Source organism: Rattus norvegicus, chromosome 19, assembly GCF_036323735.1.
Source record: "Rattus norvegicus strain BN/NHsdMcwi chromosome 19, GRCr8, whole genome shotgun sequence".
In the NCBI taxonomy this organism is placed as follows: Eukaryota; Metazoa; Chordata; class Mammalia; order Rodentia; family Muridae; genus Rattus; species Rattus norvegicus.
The window spans coordinates 11,405,502-11,424,097 of record NC_086037.1 but is presented as its reverse complement, the minus strand read 5'-3'; the positions used below and the strand labels follow the sequence as shown (position 1 = coordinate 11,424,097).

Here is an 18,596-nt window from a genome sequence, read left to right as displayed (position 1 = left end):
GTGAGTAGTTATAGGGATGTCCTCCCCAACAAGGGAAAGCACACATTCTCTTTAAGGGAGCATTAAGTCCATGCCAATGAAAACCAGAGGCATGGATCATGGAACACATACTAACCAATTCAGAATAATGGCCACGTGAGATATATTTGAAGCTATAGCAGAATTTAGTTGGATATCAGTAAGAAAGATGAGAGGAAAATCTCTAAACACTAAGATATCAAACAGTACATCTCTGGGTAAATTTTGAGTCAGAAAAAGTAAAAGATTCTCAAAAGAAATTGGGAAGTGCTTGAAGTGAATTGAATTGGCATACAGCATTGCCAAGTAGACAGCAGCTAAAACCTGGGGGTCGGGGGACACCATTAGATATATGTGTCAGGAAGAAGAAACATCTCAAAGAGGTGGTGGACTGAGAGTCTGCAAGAGATTTAAAAAGAACAAATTAACTCAAAGTAATCAGGAAGAAAAAAGAACACGGTATGAAGAAAAGGCTAGAGAGACCACCCAGTAGCTGGGAGCTCTTCCAGAGGACCTGAGTTCAGTTCCCAGCACCCGCATAAAGTCCTCATGGGCACCCACACATGTGACTTACAGACGCAGACACATAAAAGAAAATGAGGATAAATCTTTTAGAAGAGCACAATAAATCTAATGTAAAAACTAAAAATCTAAAAGGAATACAATAGAAAAATCAGTCAGGCTAAGTGTTCTTTAGGTAATGCCATATATGCCCTGATCTTTGGAACTACCATGTGTTCAATAATCTAGACAGTGTGTGCCAATCAGAGGACACATGGGTAAGGGGGGTTCTATAATGTTCAGTGTTCAATCTAGGGGGTATGCGTCAGTCAGCCACAGACAGATGTGAACACAGTGTGGAGGAGGTTTGAGGACATCAGACTCTTCTGTATTTGATTGTGGCAGTGGATATATGACTCTATACATGGGATTGGACAGCCCCTGAATACTTGGTGCTGCTGTGACCTGTGGGGCCGTGGTTTTCATTTAATTTACTTGGCACAAGCATTTTTTAAAAATAAACTTACTTAAAAATTAACTCCCAAAGTTTTAAGCCAGTTCAGTGGTGAACAGAAAAATGTTTCTGACAAATGATGCTTGAAGGACTCTCATCCATGTGGAATCCTGAGTCCCTCTTCTCTACCCATGAAAATGACTTCGGGCAGATCATTGGCCTAAACATAAAACTGAAAACCATGAAACATCTCAAAGAAAACGCCACGGGAAATAGCCGCAGTCCAAGACTGAACAAAGGATGATCTAAGAACATTAAAAGAACACTAAATATGAATCAAAACAGTAGATCGCTGGACTTGGGTTTTCTTTTTAATCCCTGCTTTTAAGAAGACATCATGAGGAAAATGAAGTAGGAAACCCCCATTAGGAGAACGAGTTGCAAAAACGTATACCTGACAAACTTGTATCAAATATATAAAGAGCTCCAACAAATCAATAATAAAATGCCCCGACGACTTTTTTTTTTTTGGTTCTTTTTTCCGGAGCTGGGGACCGAACCCAGGGCCTTGCGCTTCCTAGGTAAGCGCTCTACCACTGAGCTAAATCCCCAGCCCCCCGACGACTTTTTAAAAAATGGTAAGAACATTAAGGCTGCCTCACAAAGGAAGATTAATAAGCCATAACTCAATCCATGGCATTTAACTGTGGATGTGAACCCTTACCCACCACGACGATCATTATGGAAGAGATCGGCAACACAAATGTGGAGTCTGTGGGCCAAAGCGCACTATCACGTCTCTAGAATATTAAATGATGCGGCTTCTCAGGCACCTGTTTGATGGTTTCTTCTAAATTTACGCATCCAGAGATCCCAGGCTCACCGTGGTGAGCCAGGCTGGAAACAAGAGGAGAGAGGACAGCAGAGCGCTGTCTCCCACTAAGGACGCTCTATCTTAGGTTCTGGTTTAAGACGATTACAATCATCCCAACTCACAGACCCAACCACGTAAGAGACACAAACGTCTGTTGATTACGAACTAAACCCAATTATGAAAAAGGAAATAGATCATTTACGGATACAGGATGTTACGCAAATCACTTTGCCCGTTCTCCAATTCTCTCATTGGTTCTTCCCAAGATCCCAGACATTGTTCTATGAGTACAGAACCTAGGAGATCCAAAGGCCAGGGTGATCCCCAGAGCCACACCCCAAGCTTTGGCCAGAGAAGGACAGGAAGGCAGGCGCTGGGACTCCACATCTGGGGTTTCTCACAAATTGCCTTGGCTTCCAAGCTGCACCTCCCTTGCTCTCGGGTGTTTCAAGCTTGTCCAAGGGGCATAGTAAGTGTCATTCTCCGCAGTTTTTATTACTTGACTTTGCCCATAAATTCTAATTCTGCGTACTGTTTCACTGAAAGGTTTGGGAATGGCGGCCGCTGGAGATGCTAACACGAACATGCATGGCTTCCTCCCTTGTTTGAAACCGCTACGGTTTTCGTTCCTGCCAAGCGGTTAGAAATTCCTGGCATATGGTAGCATTAGTTACTAACGCTGAGTGTTCATGAGAGAAAGAGGATCTGGGAAAGGACAGGCTAGGACAGCCACCAAGTGATGTCATCCGCGGTGTTCCCCATCTGTGATATCATCGAGGCGTTACCCCACCCGTAGTGTAAGGAGCCTGGACCACAGGAACTTTCTGTAAGCATTTGTGGCTGGACGGTCACTGCTCTGCTACAAGCTCTCATGCTAGCATTTCTCTGGCCAAAGCAAAAATTCGGTGCCATTAAACTAAAAGAGATTCACCTCTATGTAGAGAAAACCCCAAGAACTCCTAGAATAAGTCATCTTCCAATCCTGTCTCCAAGGAGAGATAAGGAACCAGGCAGTCTTACTGTGTTGTGTCTGAGTATGTGGGGAGACTGGATGAGAGACAGAGACGGAGAGGGAGAGGGAGAAGGAGAGGGAGAGGGAGAGGGAGAGGGAGAGGGAGAGGGAGAGGGAGAGAGGGAGAGGGAGAGGGAGAGGGAGAGGGGAGAGGGAGAGGGAGAGGGAGAGAGGGAGAGGGAGAGGGAGAGGGAGAGGGAGAAGAGAGGGAGAGGGACAGGGACAGGGACAGGGAGGACAGGGACAGGGAGGACAGGGAGGACAGGGAGAGGGGAGAGGAGAGGGAGAGGGAGAGGGACAGGGAGAGGGAGAGAGAGAGAGAGAGGGAGAGGGAGAGAGAGAGAGAGGGAGAGGGAGAAGGACAGGGAGAGGAGAGGGAGAAGGACAGGGAGAGGGACAGGGACAGGGACAGGGACAGGGACAGGGACAGGGAGAAGGAGAGAGAGAGGGAGAGGGAGAGGGGAGAGAGAGAGAGAGAGGGAGAGGGAGAGGGAGAGGGGAGAGGGGAGAGGGGAGAGGGGAGAGGGGAGAGGGGAGAGGGGAGAGGGAGAAACATGAACACTTGAGGGGTTTCCGTTTGCGTGTCTCCCTGGATACAGCATCTCCCCAGGTCCAGAGCCTTTCTCCATGCCCGTGCAGTGCAGTCCTCACCACTAGGTGGCAGTAGCCATCACTTGACAATTCAGAAAAGGGTGTGGGAGGAGCCTGGGGAACCTGCCTGCTTTGAGAAAACTAGGCCAAAGCCTGCCTGTTACATCACTTCTAATCGAAACAGCCAGTTAAGTCTGGATTTTTCTTTATCACAGGCAGCCACGCTAAGAAGCTCCCTGGGTCCTGTGCATTTCCACACCAATTGCTAGACCTGAAATCCGACATCAATTCCCAGAACCTGGGCAGCCCGGTGTGCAGGCTTCCCTTCCAGAGGCTTCTTGCTGGCGGTTCCGTGCTCATATCACACCCACAGTCATACTTAAAGTGGGGCTCTTGCCTCTCATTTAAACCTGTTTCCCTCACCAAGTACTCACTGCCTAATACCACTTAGAATGGAGTAATGATTTGAATAGAAAATGTCTCCCTCAGGCTCCGGTGTTAAATGCTCCCTCCCCAGCTGGCCGCACCACTTAGGGAGCGGCCCCTCCCCACCTCAAGTCATAAGTCACTGGGAATGCTTTTAAAGATTATACTGGTTCCAGCCCCTTCTCTCTGCTTCCTCTCCATCATCAAGTATACAGCTTCCTCCTGTACTCTTGCTACCACCCTTCTCAGGACAAAGTACTTGGGACCACACAGCCACAGGCTGGACCTTCTAGAACTATGAGCTAAAATAAATCCTTCCTCCTCAGACAGTATCGTCTCAAATAATTGGTCAGAGTGCTAATAAGCTAATGAATGTTCTTACTAGGTACAGAAGCATCATTTGCTATAAGGTGCATATCAATAAAAAGGAGATCAATAGCCTCCCTGTGGTCCTGCAGTGAGGTGAGGCAGGGTTTGAGCTTGGCTTCCAGGGGCCCTGCGCGCCATCAGCTTTCCTATAAAAAGAAAATGAGCTGCCAAAAGCAAGGGGGCATCAAACACTCCGGGTGCGTGTAAGTTCCAATAAGGCTACGATTTGGCCATCTCAACCCAGCCCTCCGTAGGTTTGCCCTGTAGTTAGATCCAGTGCTAACTGGCTCACCCTGCGATCACAAGTGAGACCCCCATCGTTGAACCCGAAATAGCTGCACCCCTAAAGCAAAGGCAGCTTGGTTGGTCAGTATTTGCCACGCCCACCCAGTTACCAAAGTGACCTCGGGGTTTACCTAAAAGTGACGATCTTCGGATCTCAATACAGATCTGCTGAAACCACATCTGCCTGGCAATCTATTTATTTTTCAGCAAGTAGTCAGATGATTCGCAGGATCAGAGAGTTAGGGTAACACCCTGGATGGTTGTAATGGCTCCCAGCCCTGTCCCGGTCCATCCCACCACCACCATTCCATGGTCTCTTGGCCCACCTCTACAGACTCTTGGGGAACATTGCAAACCTGCCCTCTGCCTCTACCCCAGCTCCTCCAGCCACCCCGGCACACAAGCATGGGAAAGTGCCTTCCTTCCTGCTGGGCACTTAGGTTCTCAGGGGAGCTGAAATGGTTTAAATAATGAATGGAATTTTCAGCAGCGTTTGGAATTCACTTAAGCAACGGAAACTCAACTGCAGGAAAGCACCTTAAAATCCATCCTTTCTTTGGGTGGGAAGGAAGCCGGTGCAGCTTCTCCCCGATTTCCTAACATACCGGTCAGGATATTTCGGTGAGACTTGACTCCTGGTTTCCATATTGTTCACATGGGAGCTCTTGTTCTTCCATTGCCCCAGTGGAGATTCTGAGAAGCCCCGAGTCAGGCAGAATTTCAGGCCCCGGGGCAGGAGGTCCCTAAGTCTCCATGGGAAGCTTCATAGAAAAACAAAGGAGCCCCCAGGCACCACCTAGCCCCATCCTCTGTCTCTTGATCAAAATCTTGCTCTTCCTAATTAAAGCCATCAGAAAGCATTAAGTGAGCACAGTTGGCTGGCTGGCTGATTGGTTGGTTGGTTGGTTGGTTGGTTGGTTGGTTGGTTGGTTGGTTGGTTGGCTGGATGGCTGATTGGTTGGTTGGTTGGTTGGTTGGTTGGTTGGTTGGCTGGATGGCTGGCTGGTTGGTTGGTTTTGTTTTGTTTTTGTTTGTTTTGTTGATTGTCTTCTTTTCTTTTTTTGTTTGCTTGGTTGGTTGTTTTTTGTTTTGTTTTGTTTTGTTTTTGTCTTCTTCTTTCTGCTACAGTCCCTGTCTCAGGCCCTGGAAATAACTAACCTCACTCATGGGAACCAGACCTGACCTTTTTACCGCTAACCCAAGTCTTTTGGTTAAGGCAGTGCTGTGTTAAGAGTTAGGATCCCTGTCTGGGCTGGAAGACTGCTGTATCAGTCAGAAATTGCTGTAATAACGCCACATAACAACTATCCCAATGCCTGGAGACTCAGAGCAGGACACAAAGCAGCTCCAGTCCCACTGCAGTGCCCTCCTGGGCATCTTTCCAGTCCTTGCTCCCCCCCTGTTTGCAGACTCATCAAATGGTACAACGGAACCATCAGCCAGCCCCATGATTCTTGTTCTTGTTTCAAGCAGGTGACAAAGAATTCTGAGGCCACATAAAAATAGAAAAAGTCTGGGAAACAAAACAAAAACAAAAACAAAAAACAATGACAACAAAACAAATGATTTGCAATCATTCAAATACGTCCAGAGACGCGGAGGACAGTGACAAACTGGAGTGCACAGGAAGGGCTGGAGGATGGGAGGGAAAGGGGGAAGAGCTGTACTTAGATCTTCATCATTGTAAAAGAAAAAAATCTAACTAAAGTCCTTAGGTGTACCAGTATGCAAATGCTCATGTGAGAAAAATGAGAATCATGTCAGGAAACAATAAATAAAAGAAAATAAAAAGCAGATTTCAATGTTTTCACCGGAGAGACACCAGACATGAGTCAGCATAGGTCACTACCTCGAAGTGCATCAGCCTTTTACAATGGGTTGAATGTACAAGAACGAAACTTATTATGAACAAAATGTCCTCGAAATTGACAAATCAATCGACTTGAAAGTCTATCGATCATCCCGGTAAGTGTGAATGGGTTGAAATTCTTATTGAGTGACAGGGGTTATCAAAGAAGAACCTTAATATAAAATACAGCTAGATGTGGCTTATTAGTCATACCCAAAGCAATATAACACTAGGAGTGTAGAAAAATATATTTATTCCAATTCTAATAAAAACAACGCACTCCAAGGAGTGATTTAGATTAAGGTAAAGAAGAAAGGAGCTAGGAGAAAGCTATTCCAACGTGATGAAATAAACTGTCCAGGGGCTGAGTATAACTCAGTGGCAAAGTGCTTGACCAGCATGAACGGTGGCCTTTGTCCAATCTCAGCACCACAAAAATAGACATGCAAAGAACACGCAAAATCCATGAAGATAGTTCATCTTCCACAAACCCAAAAGCATAGATTTGCTACAAAAAGGAAAACCTAAAATATGCACAAGGAGACCGTGACCATTTCCCACCAGGGAGATGTGTTTGATTCTCTAGCTCTCAGAACTGTCACATCAAACAGCTGTGACTCCCACACAGAAAGGGGAGACCCGAATGGTAAATACCATAACCTGCTTGACATGGGCAAGGCTTTGGGCTCAACTGGCAGCACTGTAAGAGAAAAATTTACTCATACACTAAGGTACAAAGGAAATGTCAACAAATCCTATAAGGAGGCAATCAGAGGTTGCCTTCTAGGGTAGAAAGTAGAAAACATGACAAATCGCTAGCCAACCTGTGTAGCTTAGACTGTTAGACACCTTTTAAGTGACCCTTAGTTAACAAAGAAAAAATAATAAACTATCTAGAAATGCATATCAAGGAGATATCATGGCCATGAATCCCACAGCATGAAGATGTATACCGAAGCCAGGAAAACCTGGTTTTAAAGAAAAGAACCAGAAGAATGAAAGTGAGCTCTCTCTTTTTTTTAATTCAATAAGCTAGAGGAAAATAAATAAACCTAGTAAAATCAGAGGGAAAGAATAGGAAATATAAAATGTACAATCATCAAGCTATGAAACAAAAATTAATAACATAGATCTTTAATAAAGCTAAAAGCTAGTTCTTTGAACATATCAATAAGCTTGCTATATAACTTATGAAAACCTGAGACCATAGGAATAGGGTGAAAGATCGTAAAACAACTTTAAGATGAAGAAAGCAGGTTTAACAGGCAAGTTTCTTTTTTCAATTTTTTGATTAAAGATTTGTTTTTATTTAAAAATCCAGATAGTGGACAACTTGTCCACTTACACAGTTCAGTGTGCCATTTAGGCATATGTGGTATGTGCATGATCACCTATGTGGGTTGTATGTGTGTGTAAGCACACATGTACATGTGTGAGTATAGGCGTGAATAACCGAATGTCTTCCTCGATCATTTACTGCATATGTTGAGATTTGGTCTCCTGATGGACCTAGAGCCTGCTGTCTCCTCTAGTCTGACTAGCCAAATTGCCCTAGGGAGTCCCCATCTCTGCCTTCCGTATGCTGGGAACACAGGCATTCATTCACATTCATTGGCTTTTCCATGGATTCTGGGAACCCAGTTCTCATACTCACTAGCACTTTGTTTGGGTAGCCATCTTCCCAAGCCCTCACTGGTTTTGTTACGCTATTGCCACCAACAATTCCAACCTCTTGACAACGTCATAGACGTGAACATAGCGGTCACAGCAGGTACCTCTTATTCCTTCCCACATCTGCTGACTTCCTCCTTCCCAACCAGTCCCCCTCCAACTTCTATGTCACATATAAATGTGTGTGTGTGTGTGTGCTTGAGTGTGTGTGTGTGCTTGAGTGTGTGTGTGTATATGTGTGTGAGTGTGTGTGTGAGTGTATGTGTTCTTGAATGTGTGTGTGTGTGAGTATGTATGTGTGTGTGTGAGTGTGTGTGTGTGAGTGTGTGTGTGAGTGTGTGTTCTTGAGTGTGTGTGTGTGAGTGTGTGTGTGCTTGAGTGTGTGTGTGCTTGAGTGTGTGTATGTGTGAGTGTGTGTGTATGAGTGTGTGTGTGAGTGTGTGTGTGAGTGTGTGAGTGTAAGTGAGTGTGTGTGTGAGTGTGTGTGTGCTTGAGTGTGTGTGTGTGTGTGTGTGTGTGTGTTAGGTCTTACATCGGTAACCACAGCTGCTGTGTGTGTGGTGATGGCTGCAATGGCCATCTCATATTCAGAAGACAGTGTTTAGGATTCTCCTCCCCATGCCGCAGCTCTAACAATCTATCTTCCATGACATTCCCTGGGCCTTGAGGGATGTGATGCAGATACCCCCAACTTAGGGTATCCAACATGAGCACCCAGCAGCCACTTAGTCTCAGCTCTGTCCAGTTAAGAGTCTCTGTGTGAAGTGTACGGCATCTTCAGCAACGTGACCTTCACCATCACTTTGCTGGGCAAACAATAGTAATGCTAATAGCTAAAGCTCTAAGGCTTCAAAATACATTTCCTTTTTAATTCAAGTGTGACTATACACTAATTTACACAAAGACATTTCAGCTATAGATGATTTGAAAGCTTTCTGGGAAACAGTACACCTAGAAAATTGGAAAAGAAGGCCACCATCAAAGAACAATTAGTCAAAGACATGGTAACAAGAGAGGGTTTACTGCCCACACCCATCCTGTGCTGCAGTGGACAGACAGGGAAATGTTAACGGTCATGTTCTACCAAACGTCCAAGAAGGGTATGATTCCATGCACTGCACTACATCAGGGAGAAAAACACTATGCGGTTCATTCTATATGTCTAGCACAGCCCAGTACCAAAACCAGACAAGGAAAATACAATGGATGTGGGAACCGTAAGGTGAATACAAAATTAAAAAACAACCCATGTGACTCAATAGACTAGTCTCCACGAATGATTTTAACACTCTGGAATTTTACGTCATTTTCATTTTTTTATTAAAACAGCAGATGACATTTGTTTGCCCTGGACTCACAGCACACGTGATAGCTGGAGGCAGGATCAAAGTGCACTCAGAAGGACTAAGGCTGTCCTCTAAGCTTGCCCAGTGACAAGACAAGAGAAGGAAAAGAGAAATCCAACACTCAGCACAAAGAGACGAAGCTGTTAACGTTTGCAATCAGTATAATGACCTACATCAAAAACACACAGGCACCAAAATCTTCTTGTAATTAAACACGAATTCATCAAAAGAAGTGTGAGTGGAATCAGCAAACAACATTAAGAGTTTCTGTGTGACACGAAGATAAATAATTAGAAAGTGTAATTGTTATAATCTTTTAACAAAAAAACAAAACAAAATAAACAGACATGAGGCAATGTCAGCAGGAAAAAAAAAAGTGTGGGGTACTTTGAGATGTGAAAGACAATACAGAGTGAAGCCAAGGATTTGAACCCAGAGCTTTGTACATACAGTGTACAAAGTGCTCTACCTCAGAGCTCCATCCTCAGCTAAGATAACGGTCTTCTAAATCCTAGCTCACATACAGCTTTTTGAAAGCAAAGCCCCCCTTTGAGCCAACCCACTGTTATCTACAGATTTGGTACTTGGTTAGCAGCTGAAGATGTTGAGAAAATGTCTTTTCAGAAAACAAGATGAGGCTTTGCATGGGGAGCAGGAAGAGAGGCTGAGATAAAGAAGACGAAACTTGGCAGTCTTGGAAAAGTTTCTCCTTGCTGGCCCCGACTAAGGTGATACCCAGACGTGGGAGATAAGGCCTCCCCACCGCCCCACGCATGCCCCACAAAACCTCTGTGGCCAAACAGATGGCAGCAGCACATTTTTAAACCGCTTTTCACACAGTCACTGTTTTTTGCCGCTTGCTCTTTAGTCAAAAGTCTCACCAGCTGTCACCATCTCAAGGAAAATGTCAGGGGCCGTATCTGCCTATGCCTGTGCTCAAGCCAGCAGGGGACAGGGGCCCAGGAACCTCAGCTAGCGTAGGTACAGCTGGTAAGGTGATAAAAGACGAGGGTTCCTCACAAAATGAACGTAAATAAGTTCATGGCCAATCCTTCCCCACCTTCCCAGGAACTAAATGTCTATCCCTCCCATTCCTGATCTTCCCCGGCACATCTCACTGAGGTCCATGCTAGCATTTCCACTCCATAGAAAGAACAGTGGAGAAGCCTGGCGTAGAGCCACACAACTGACCCTGTGGGATCCTTTCCTTCTCTGGACCTCAGTGTCACAATGAAGCCAGCTAGATGTCCTCTGAAGGCCCTCTCAGCAGGGCTCTGGATTCTTGCCTGATGTCAGCCAAGTATTTCTGATTCCTCTCTGACCACCACAAGGACAGCCTACTAAATCCCCAGAAATCGAAGCCTAGGGACTGCCAGAGGATACCAAAATCCTGCCCTTGTTTTTTCTACACACACACATACACACACACACACACACACACACACACACACATACACACACACACACACACACACACACACACACACACACACACACACACACACACACATATCACTAGCTACCAGAAGGGGAAGAGAAAAGAATCTCGATTAGTAATTCACTGAACCAAATCCCTGCAGCCTTCCAAACTACACAGTCAAACCGATGGAGAACTTGGGAGACGTGTTTAAATTTTTCCCGTTTAACCATGTAATTGTTTTTATTCCCAGTTATCTCCTCTTGGAGGCGTCTGCTTGACTTACTGAGTACATCTTTCTCCATATTTGAAATCATTCATCAATCACTCCATTACGCACAATGAATTTCACTGCCACTAAGTTGCCACACGCTACATGGAGGAGAAGACGTGTGGGTATGATCTCTCCGAGTCAGGGGCAGGCTCAGAGCTCAGCCCCGGAACCTGCTTCAGATCCGCTAATCTCTGCTCATTATTCTTCCAGCATCAAGGTGGCCCAGAGAGCTGTCCTGAAGAGACGATCTCTAAAGATATTTCTATTTTTCCTGTTCCAGGGGTTGGAACTAGGGTCTGGGCAAATGCTGCGTCTAGCTAGTTCCTACCTTTGGATCAATGTACACAGTAAAACGGAGCAGGAACTGGGCTTGACGCTAAGCCTCCGTGACCCTGCTGCCTTGACACAGAGATCCAGTCTCCTTGAACACCACATACGTGGCATCGTCAATGTAGAAAAGTCAAATGTGTTTACTGCTTTCTGCACGGCTGCCAGCTGGCTGCTCTCTCGGGGGACTCTGAAGCCGAGCTTACAAACAGTGACTTCTGTTGAGCTTACAGTCAACAAGTGGCTCCGGCATGGGGAGGAGGAACTAAATCACTGCCCTGTGGGACCTCAGGATCGGAGCCGCAGGACCTCGGAGGCCAGACTCTAGGATTTCCCAGGCTGCTGCCCTTGCATCATGTATGAAGCCTACCGAGCACATTCACGCCCAACTTCTCTCCGCACGCCGGGAAACGCTGACTTTTGAACCACACATTTAAACTGATAATAGAGCCCCGAAGGAGCATTCTAGTTTCTTCTCTCCTTGTCTATAGCATTGTTTATACTCGTCACTCGGAGGTGGATGCTTGACTTACGAAGTAAATCCAAAGCCGTAGCTGCGCCCGCCCTTCTGAATCTCCAGCGGTCACCCCGTCATTGCTGGTGTGCCCTTAGGTCTGAGATCAGTGGTTTGGCTTGCTGACTCCCAAAAGTGCCTGTATGGGTTACAGAGGGTAATGACGTTAGAGCCAGATGAACTATTGTAAATTTAAGTCTCTTCCATATATCTGATCTACCAAACATGCTAGCATAGCCACATAGGCCACTCCAAAATATTTTTTTTTGATTTCCTCTGCTTGACACTGTGATAACAGAGTACTATATAATGTGTCATTGACTTGGCAAAAGATCAAAAGCGAAGGTGTGTTCTTTTACTGAGTATATGTCCCCTTTGCACCATCAAAAGGTCAAAATCAAATGCCCAGTCTTCAGAAGTCAGGGACCAATTACTATGATGTGGGAAATTTATCATTTAATACACATTTTCTGGCTGGGGGTGGGCTTCAGATATCAGTAACAATGGGCAGCTAAGATTAAAAGTGACTGATTTGAGCATTTTGCAGAAGGAAAATGACCCAGGGGATTATTAGGAATTATTGTCCCAAACCACAGAGGAAGACAGTGGGGAGTGCCAGATAGACCCCAGGTCTCCATCAGCTGTGATCTCCCCGGGGTGTTCCCAGATATACATGTGGGCTATGAACTAACTCAACTCCAGATGGTTGGCACCATCCAAGGTCAAGCACAAAACCCTAAAACACCTGTCACCTGGCAGGAGACCAGCAGCAGTCAATGCTGCCAATCTAGCAACCCTCTTCTCTGCAAAGAGAATCCGGGTCCTTCATATTTTACCTCCTGCTTGTTAAATCGCACCATCCACCCAGCAGGTAACAGCCCCTGAGTTTACTAGAAATGTCCTGAGAGTGGGTCCGAGGCCCTTCCTCATACCCCTTGCTTTGGAGCTAAATACAGACAAACAGATAAAGACTGTTTCAAGGCTCCGCCTTCCCTCAGGCAAGTCTCTTCCTTAACAAAAATCTTGTCTGTTACCCTGGCATACCACAGGCTCACTTCATACATCCAGGCCCTAGAGCATTCGGTTGGAGCTCAGGGGCCAACAGAACGCTGCCATTTGACTTTGCTGGCTCCTTACTGTCACGAAATCTGGATTCTCCACTAAACCGTACTATATTGTTTCAAGGGTGGCTCCTTTGCCCTAGCCAAAGTGCAGAGTTCAGAGCCATTTTTCTTGCCTCTCCTTCAAGAGGCAACATAAGCAGATGAGGAAAGCAACCAACAGAAGTTCTGCAGTTCTCAGAGTATTCGTGAGTTGGGCTGTGAACGGCTGTAGAAGTAGTTTGAGGGTGTCCTAGAATCAAAAAGAAATTGTGGTTCTTCAGTAAACAGGTCAATGATCTTAGTAAGAGAATGTTTTGTCTACTCCCTGTGTTCCAATAAAACTTTATGGACACTGAATTTGAATGCCATATCATTTTTGCCTACAATGAAATACTCTTCCTCTGATGTTCCAACAAATGCAGCGAAACCACTGAGTTTGTGGGAGGCACACAAAAGATGGGGACTGTAGTTGGATAGCCCTGAGAAACTCCTTCCTTAAGACGGCCTTTGTATGATGATAGCTTACCATCGTGGAGAGTCATCAGGCAAGTATTGAGTGCCCGTGAACAAAAGACCACGAGACTTAAAAATGACTCATAAAACGCCAAGGGCCAGCAGATAACCAGGATGAGCTGAGTCTTCTATGTGCACTGAGCATGTAAGAGAAGCAAAAGACAGCCTCGAGATGTTTAGAGGGAAGTGTGCATCTCTATGACTTGGGTTGCTGGGGGGAAGAAAAGCCCTGGGATCAACTCCAGCTCTGGCCAGGTTCATCTGTCTTTCTCAGATGCATATCCCCCAGCATCTGATATAAACTTGCTTCCTGGCCATCATAGGTGCTCCATATTTGTTTGAGGGGTATCTATGAGAGTGGAATATCATAAGGCAAAGACTGTCTTGAAGAAGGCTGAGAATGCTTCCTGGGAACTATCAAAATATCTGTCGGTGTGATTCCTACAAACTCAACAATTTTCTTTTAGTCCCTGTTGGAACATCAGAGGAAGAAAATTTCATTGAAGGCAAAAATGATATGATATTCAAATGCCAGTATCCATTGATAATGTTTTACTGGAACAGAGCTCCACCCATTTGTTCAAATACTATTAATGACTACTACCACAAGGATAGCCATGATGGCCCACGAAAATTTAAAAATCTTTATTATTAAGCCTTTTATATTAAAAAAAATCTACAACTTTTAAAAAGGACTTTAAACTATGTGGGTAGCAGAGAGGGATAATGAGAGTGGGTGAGACTAAAGTGATAGGAAAGCAGCTCGGGCTATTATAACAAACTACTACAGACCACTGGGTGACTTAAACAATAAATTCTCGGTTCTCAGAGCTCTGGAGGTCGGAAGATGAAGATCGACACACCAGTAGACCCAGGAGATGGGTTTCCAGCATGAGAGAGAGAGGGGGGGGAGAGGGAGGGAGGAGAGAGAAAGGAGAAAGAGGAGAGAGAGGAGAGGGAGGAGAGAGAGGAGAGGGAGGAGAGAGAGGAGAGGGAGGAGAGGGAGGAGAGAGAGAGAAGAGAGAGAGAAAGAGAGACAGAAAGAGAGAGAGGGAGGAGAGAGGAGGAGGGAGAGGAGGGAGGAGGGAGAGAGAGAGAGAGAGAGAGAGAGAGAGAGAGAGAGAGAGAGAGACTAACTGGAGATGGTGTGATCTTTTGAGACCCCAAAGTCCCCCCCCCAATGACATGCCCACCTCCAACAAGTTCACACCTAATCCTTCCCAAATTATTCCTCCAGCCGAGGCCAAGCATGCCATCATCTGAGCTTAAGGGAGCCATTCTCCCTTCAAATCACCACAAGTTTGGAAAAAGAGTTGAAAACGTGCTGGGGACCAGGACTCCTTCAGGACTCTATGTGAGCCCCAAGACCTGCAAGGATGAACGTAAAGTGGGACACAGAGGAGGGACAAGACACGCAAGTCCAAGGAGCCTGGAACAGACATGGTGATGGCTGGTCTGTCATCAGCAGAGCCATTCTTCTGTGGAACAGGCACTTTCTGCTGGTGTTTCACGTTATTGACATCATGTACACCCCCATATTCTCTTCCTTCCAGCTCCTCCCATGTCTCCCACTCCCTCTCAAATTTATGCCCTCCTCCTTTTTTAATGATCATTGCATATATACCCATATGTATATGCGTATATACACATATATGAATATATAAATTAGGATTGGGAAAACTACCAGAAAGTTCATGCAAGGAGACCACTGATTCTCCTCCTCCTCCCAGAAGCTCTGAATTGCATGTAGCTCTTCTTCTAGGGTTGGGGCCTTGCAAGATTTCGCTCCTCTTCAGCACTGCAATGTCAACTGGTGCTGCCCCGTGCATGCAAGTCTTGTTTGGGCAACTATGATGTTCTGATTTCATGGGTGCATCTCCGAACAGGGACTTTGGGAAGGAGATTTAGATCTGGGGCTGGGGCTGATGATGAAACAAGCCAACTTTGTCTCTGGGTGGGAGAAGCTCGCCACATGCTATAGGAGAGCCATAGAAAACACCATTGCTTAGCTTTGGTGCTCATTCCCTGGGGCCACCATCATAACACACTACAAACAGGGTATCTAAAAAGCACAGAATTCTATTCTTTCACAAATCTGAAAGCTGGAAGTCCAAATATCAAGATGAAAATAGCGCTTCCCACCCTCCAAAAGATACAGGGCTAAATCTCTCTTTGTACTGTTCTAATTTATGGTGGCTGCCATCGACAATCGGTACTGCTCAGTAAGGGGGTACATCACCTCACTTACAGTCTCTGCCTCTACATAGCCATTTTCCTGTGCGTCATCTTCTCTGTCTAAATGTTCCTCTTCCTATTAAGATATCCATAGTGTGGACAGGGTCCACCTCAATCCACTACAACCACATCCTTACTAAGTTAATTTCATCTGCTGAGACCCCCTTGCGAAAGAAAGCCACACTCTGAAGATCTGAGCAGACACGAAGGTTTGGGGGACATAATTGGCACAGCCTCCAAGAATTTCAGTGGGACACTGTCCACCTAATGACTTAATGGAGAAACTCGATGGGTCTCATAAAGCCAGATCCTATATCTGACATGTTTGTTCTCCTAGTACTCCTGGATACCTCACAAATATATTGACACGATTCATATTCTCTCTCTCTCTCTCTCTCTCTCTCTCTCTCTCTCTCTCTCTCTCTCTCTCTGGGTGTGTGTGTATGTGTCTGTCTCTGTCTGTGTCTCTGTCTCTCTCTGTGTCTCTGTCTCTCTGTCTCTCTCTGTCTCTCTATCTCTCTGTCTCTCTCTCTCTCTCTCTCTCTCACACACACACACACACACACACCAAAGTTACAGGTAAGCAGTAAGAGTTGATTGAAGAATTGATTGCTCTTCTCTCTTCAGGGCAAGCATCCCATCAAATTTTTATACCCGAGAGAAACCACCAAGATTTGAAGCTGCCTGAACTCATATAAATCTAAGAGAGGAAACCCACTGATGTCAGCAACCTTGCTCCCCACTCCCTTGATGTCTTACCAAGTCCCTTATAAGGGTATCCTGGTCCCTGGTCCCCCCAGCTCTCTGCTGCTCAACTCCTTGCTTCTCTTCCTATCTCTACAGGCAATACTCGCAGTCAGTCTTGGAAGAGATTTACGTGTGTGTGTGTGTGTGTGTGTGTGTGTGTGTGTGTGTGTGTGTGTTGTACTTATACATATCCGTTCCCCAAAGCCCAATTTGACGCAGGTAAAAAGGGAGAGAGTTGATAGAATCAGCAGAGAAGGACCCAGCCCTCTCCGGTAGGCAGTGAAATACTGCTTTGTGGGTTCCATGCGATTAATCTGAAATGCCTCTTCACTGTGAGACAAACAGACCTTAAAACGCCAGCTAATGTAAGATAATAACTCCAACAAAATGCAGCCTATGAAAAGGGCCATAAAAGAGAGTGAGGTTAATGGTTAATGATTGTACTGCTGAAAATCGAGGAAGCAGCTTCCAAGCCCCGCGTGTTTCAACTAAGAAAACCTCCACGCCCCTTCCAACAACCTTGGGAGACAAAGCAGCAGGATTAACTCTCCCCACACCACAGATGGAGACATAGATCCTTGGAGGGCATAACTACACCAGACTGGAGTCAGATAGCCTACAAAGTTTGCAGTCAGAATTTTGGCCCTAAGTCCAGGCCTCTTGTCATGGTAGCATCTAATGATATAGTCTTGTGACTCTCCCAGGTTTCTGTCATTACCAGGATTTAAATCAACTGGTACTCTTCCCATTCTGGCCCAGCCTCCTTTCCACTACAAGCCCCTGGCCTTGAAAGAACATGTCACTGTCCTTACATAGTCACTTCAAGCACTTGGCTGATCTATGAAGGAAGGATGAGAGACCCCTTAATAAGCACCCACTGGAGGAACAAGGCCTGACATGTACCATAGGATCAGGCTGCGTTCTCAAAGTGGGCCAGGCATTTGTTGTTCTGAATCCACTCTGAATGCTAAATAGCAAGAGAAAATGGGACACTTTGGAACTAGCCTGCCTCTGTGCCAACAGGGTGTCAGCATTTTAACCTCATTTGTATGGTACAAATGAGAGAGAGATAAATGTCATGGACCAGCAAGAGTCTATTAGTGCCCATCAACTACATGGAAGGATGGCACATCCTGGTCATGTTAGAGGCTAGACAGAAGAGCCACACCCAAAATCTGAGCCTACATTCTCTCTGGCAGGACCCCTGCATCGTGAATCCACTGAATCAGACACCTACAACGAATGAAACTATTTTTATTCTGTTGGCGCATGTGTTCTCTTAGCCATTAAGCAACCTTTCTGCCCCTGGATTATTATTTGTTTTAATTGATGAATTTTTGTAAAGCAAACTTACTTATGGCTCTAGAAATTCAGATGAACAGATTACCAATGCCCTCATTCCCCCTCCTATTCACTGCTATGCCTCAGCCCTAAGAGAATCCATAGTTTGCCCCTGTAACAAATAAAACTGTCAGTGTTTTAGCTTTGATCAACAGAATCATATATGTGTTGTGTGTGTGTCTTCTTTCAACGTTTTCTTGGGGAGATGTAGAATTGGACCATGCTGTTCTGTCAAGCATCAGGGCATTTCTTTGTATTGTTCTATTTTATTATGTGAAAACATCTTAATTTATCCATCCATTTGTTTATTGAACAATTGTCAGTAGAGTCTGAAAGACATAGGGATGCATGTGAACTGTGTACATGCCTGTAGATAATAACATGGACTGTTATCCAATATATAAAAGAGAATGGAATGCTAAGTCATAGATAACTCTATCAAGTATTGACAAGCTATTTCTAAAGGTCTACTTAAGGTCAAGCTAAAGTATGCAGATATCCAATCTGCATCCTTTACGGGACTTCCTAAGTTTTGTTGACAGATCAGTAATCATTTTTAAGCATTATGTACATGTAATCAATATAATCAAGTAGAATGCATACCCCAAGCCACAGATTGGGGCAATGGCCTTATTGCTAGCGTCAAAAAGCTGATACTGCTTCAGTTGGTTCTTCTCTTAATTCTTTCTTTTAATTAATTTCCCCACCTTCTGTTTTTATTTTATTTAA

At 45.1% G+C, this 18,596-nt stretch overlaps 1 protein-coding gene and 1 long non-coding RNA gene across 4 annotated transcripts in view; one reads left to right on the top strand and one right to left on the bottom strand.

Moving 5' to 3' along the window:
• Positions 1-18,596, bottom strand: part of Ces5a (carboxylesterase 5A) — a 306,059-nt gene that overhangs the window by 80,790 nt on the left and 206,673 nt on the right. For 2 of the 3 annotated variants that reach the window (XM_063277996.1, XM_063277998.1), the window contains exon 1: positions 5,136-9,385. In XM_063277996.1, coding sequence (XP_063134066.1) covers positions 5,136-5,176 — 41 coding nt within the window. In that variant the 5' untranslated portion in view covers positions 5,177-9,385. Of the gene's footprint in view, positions 1-5,135; positions 9,386-11,947; positions 12,068-18,596 lie in introns of those variants that run through there. The other variant, XM_063277997.1, reaches the window with a different exon arrangement.
• On the top strand, positions 5,029-11,886 carry LOC134483693 (uncharacterized). Its single transcript, XR_010060578.1, has 2 exons — positions 5,029-5,151; positions 9,380-11,886. It is a non-coding gene; the product is annotated as an uncharacterized LOC134483693 (long non-coding RNA).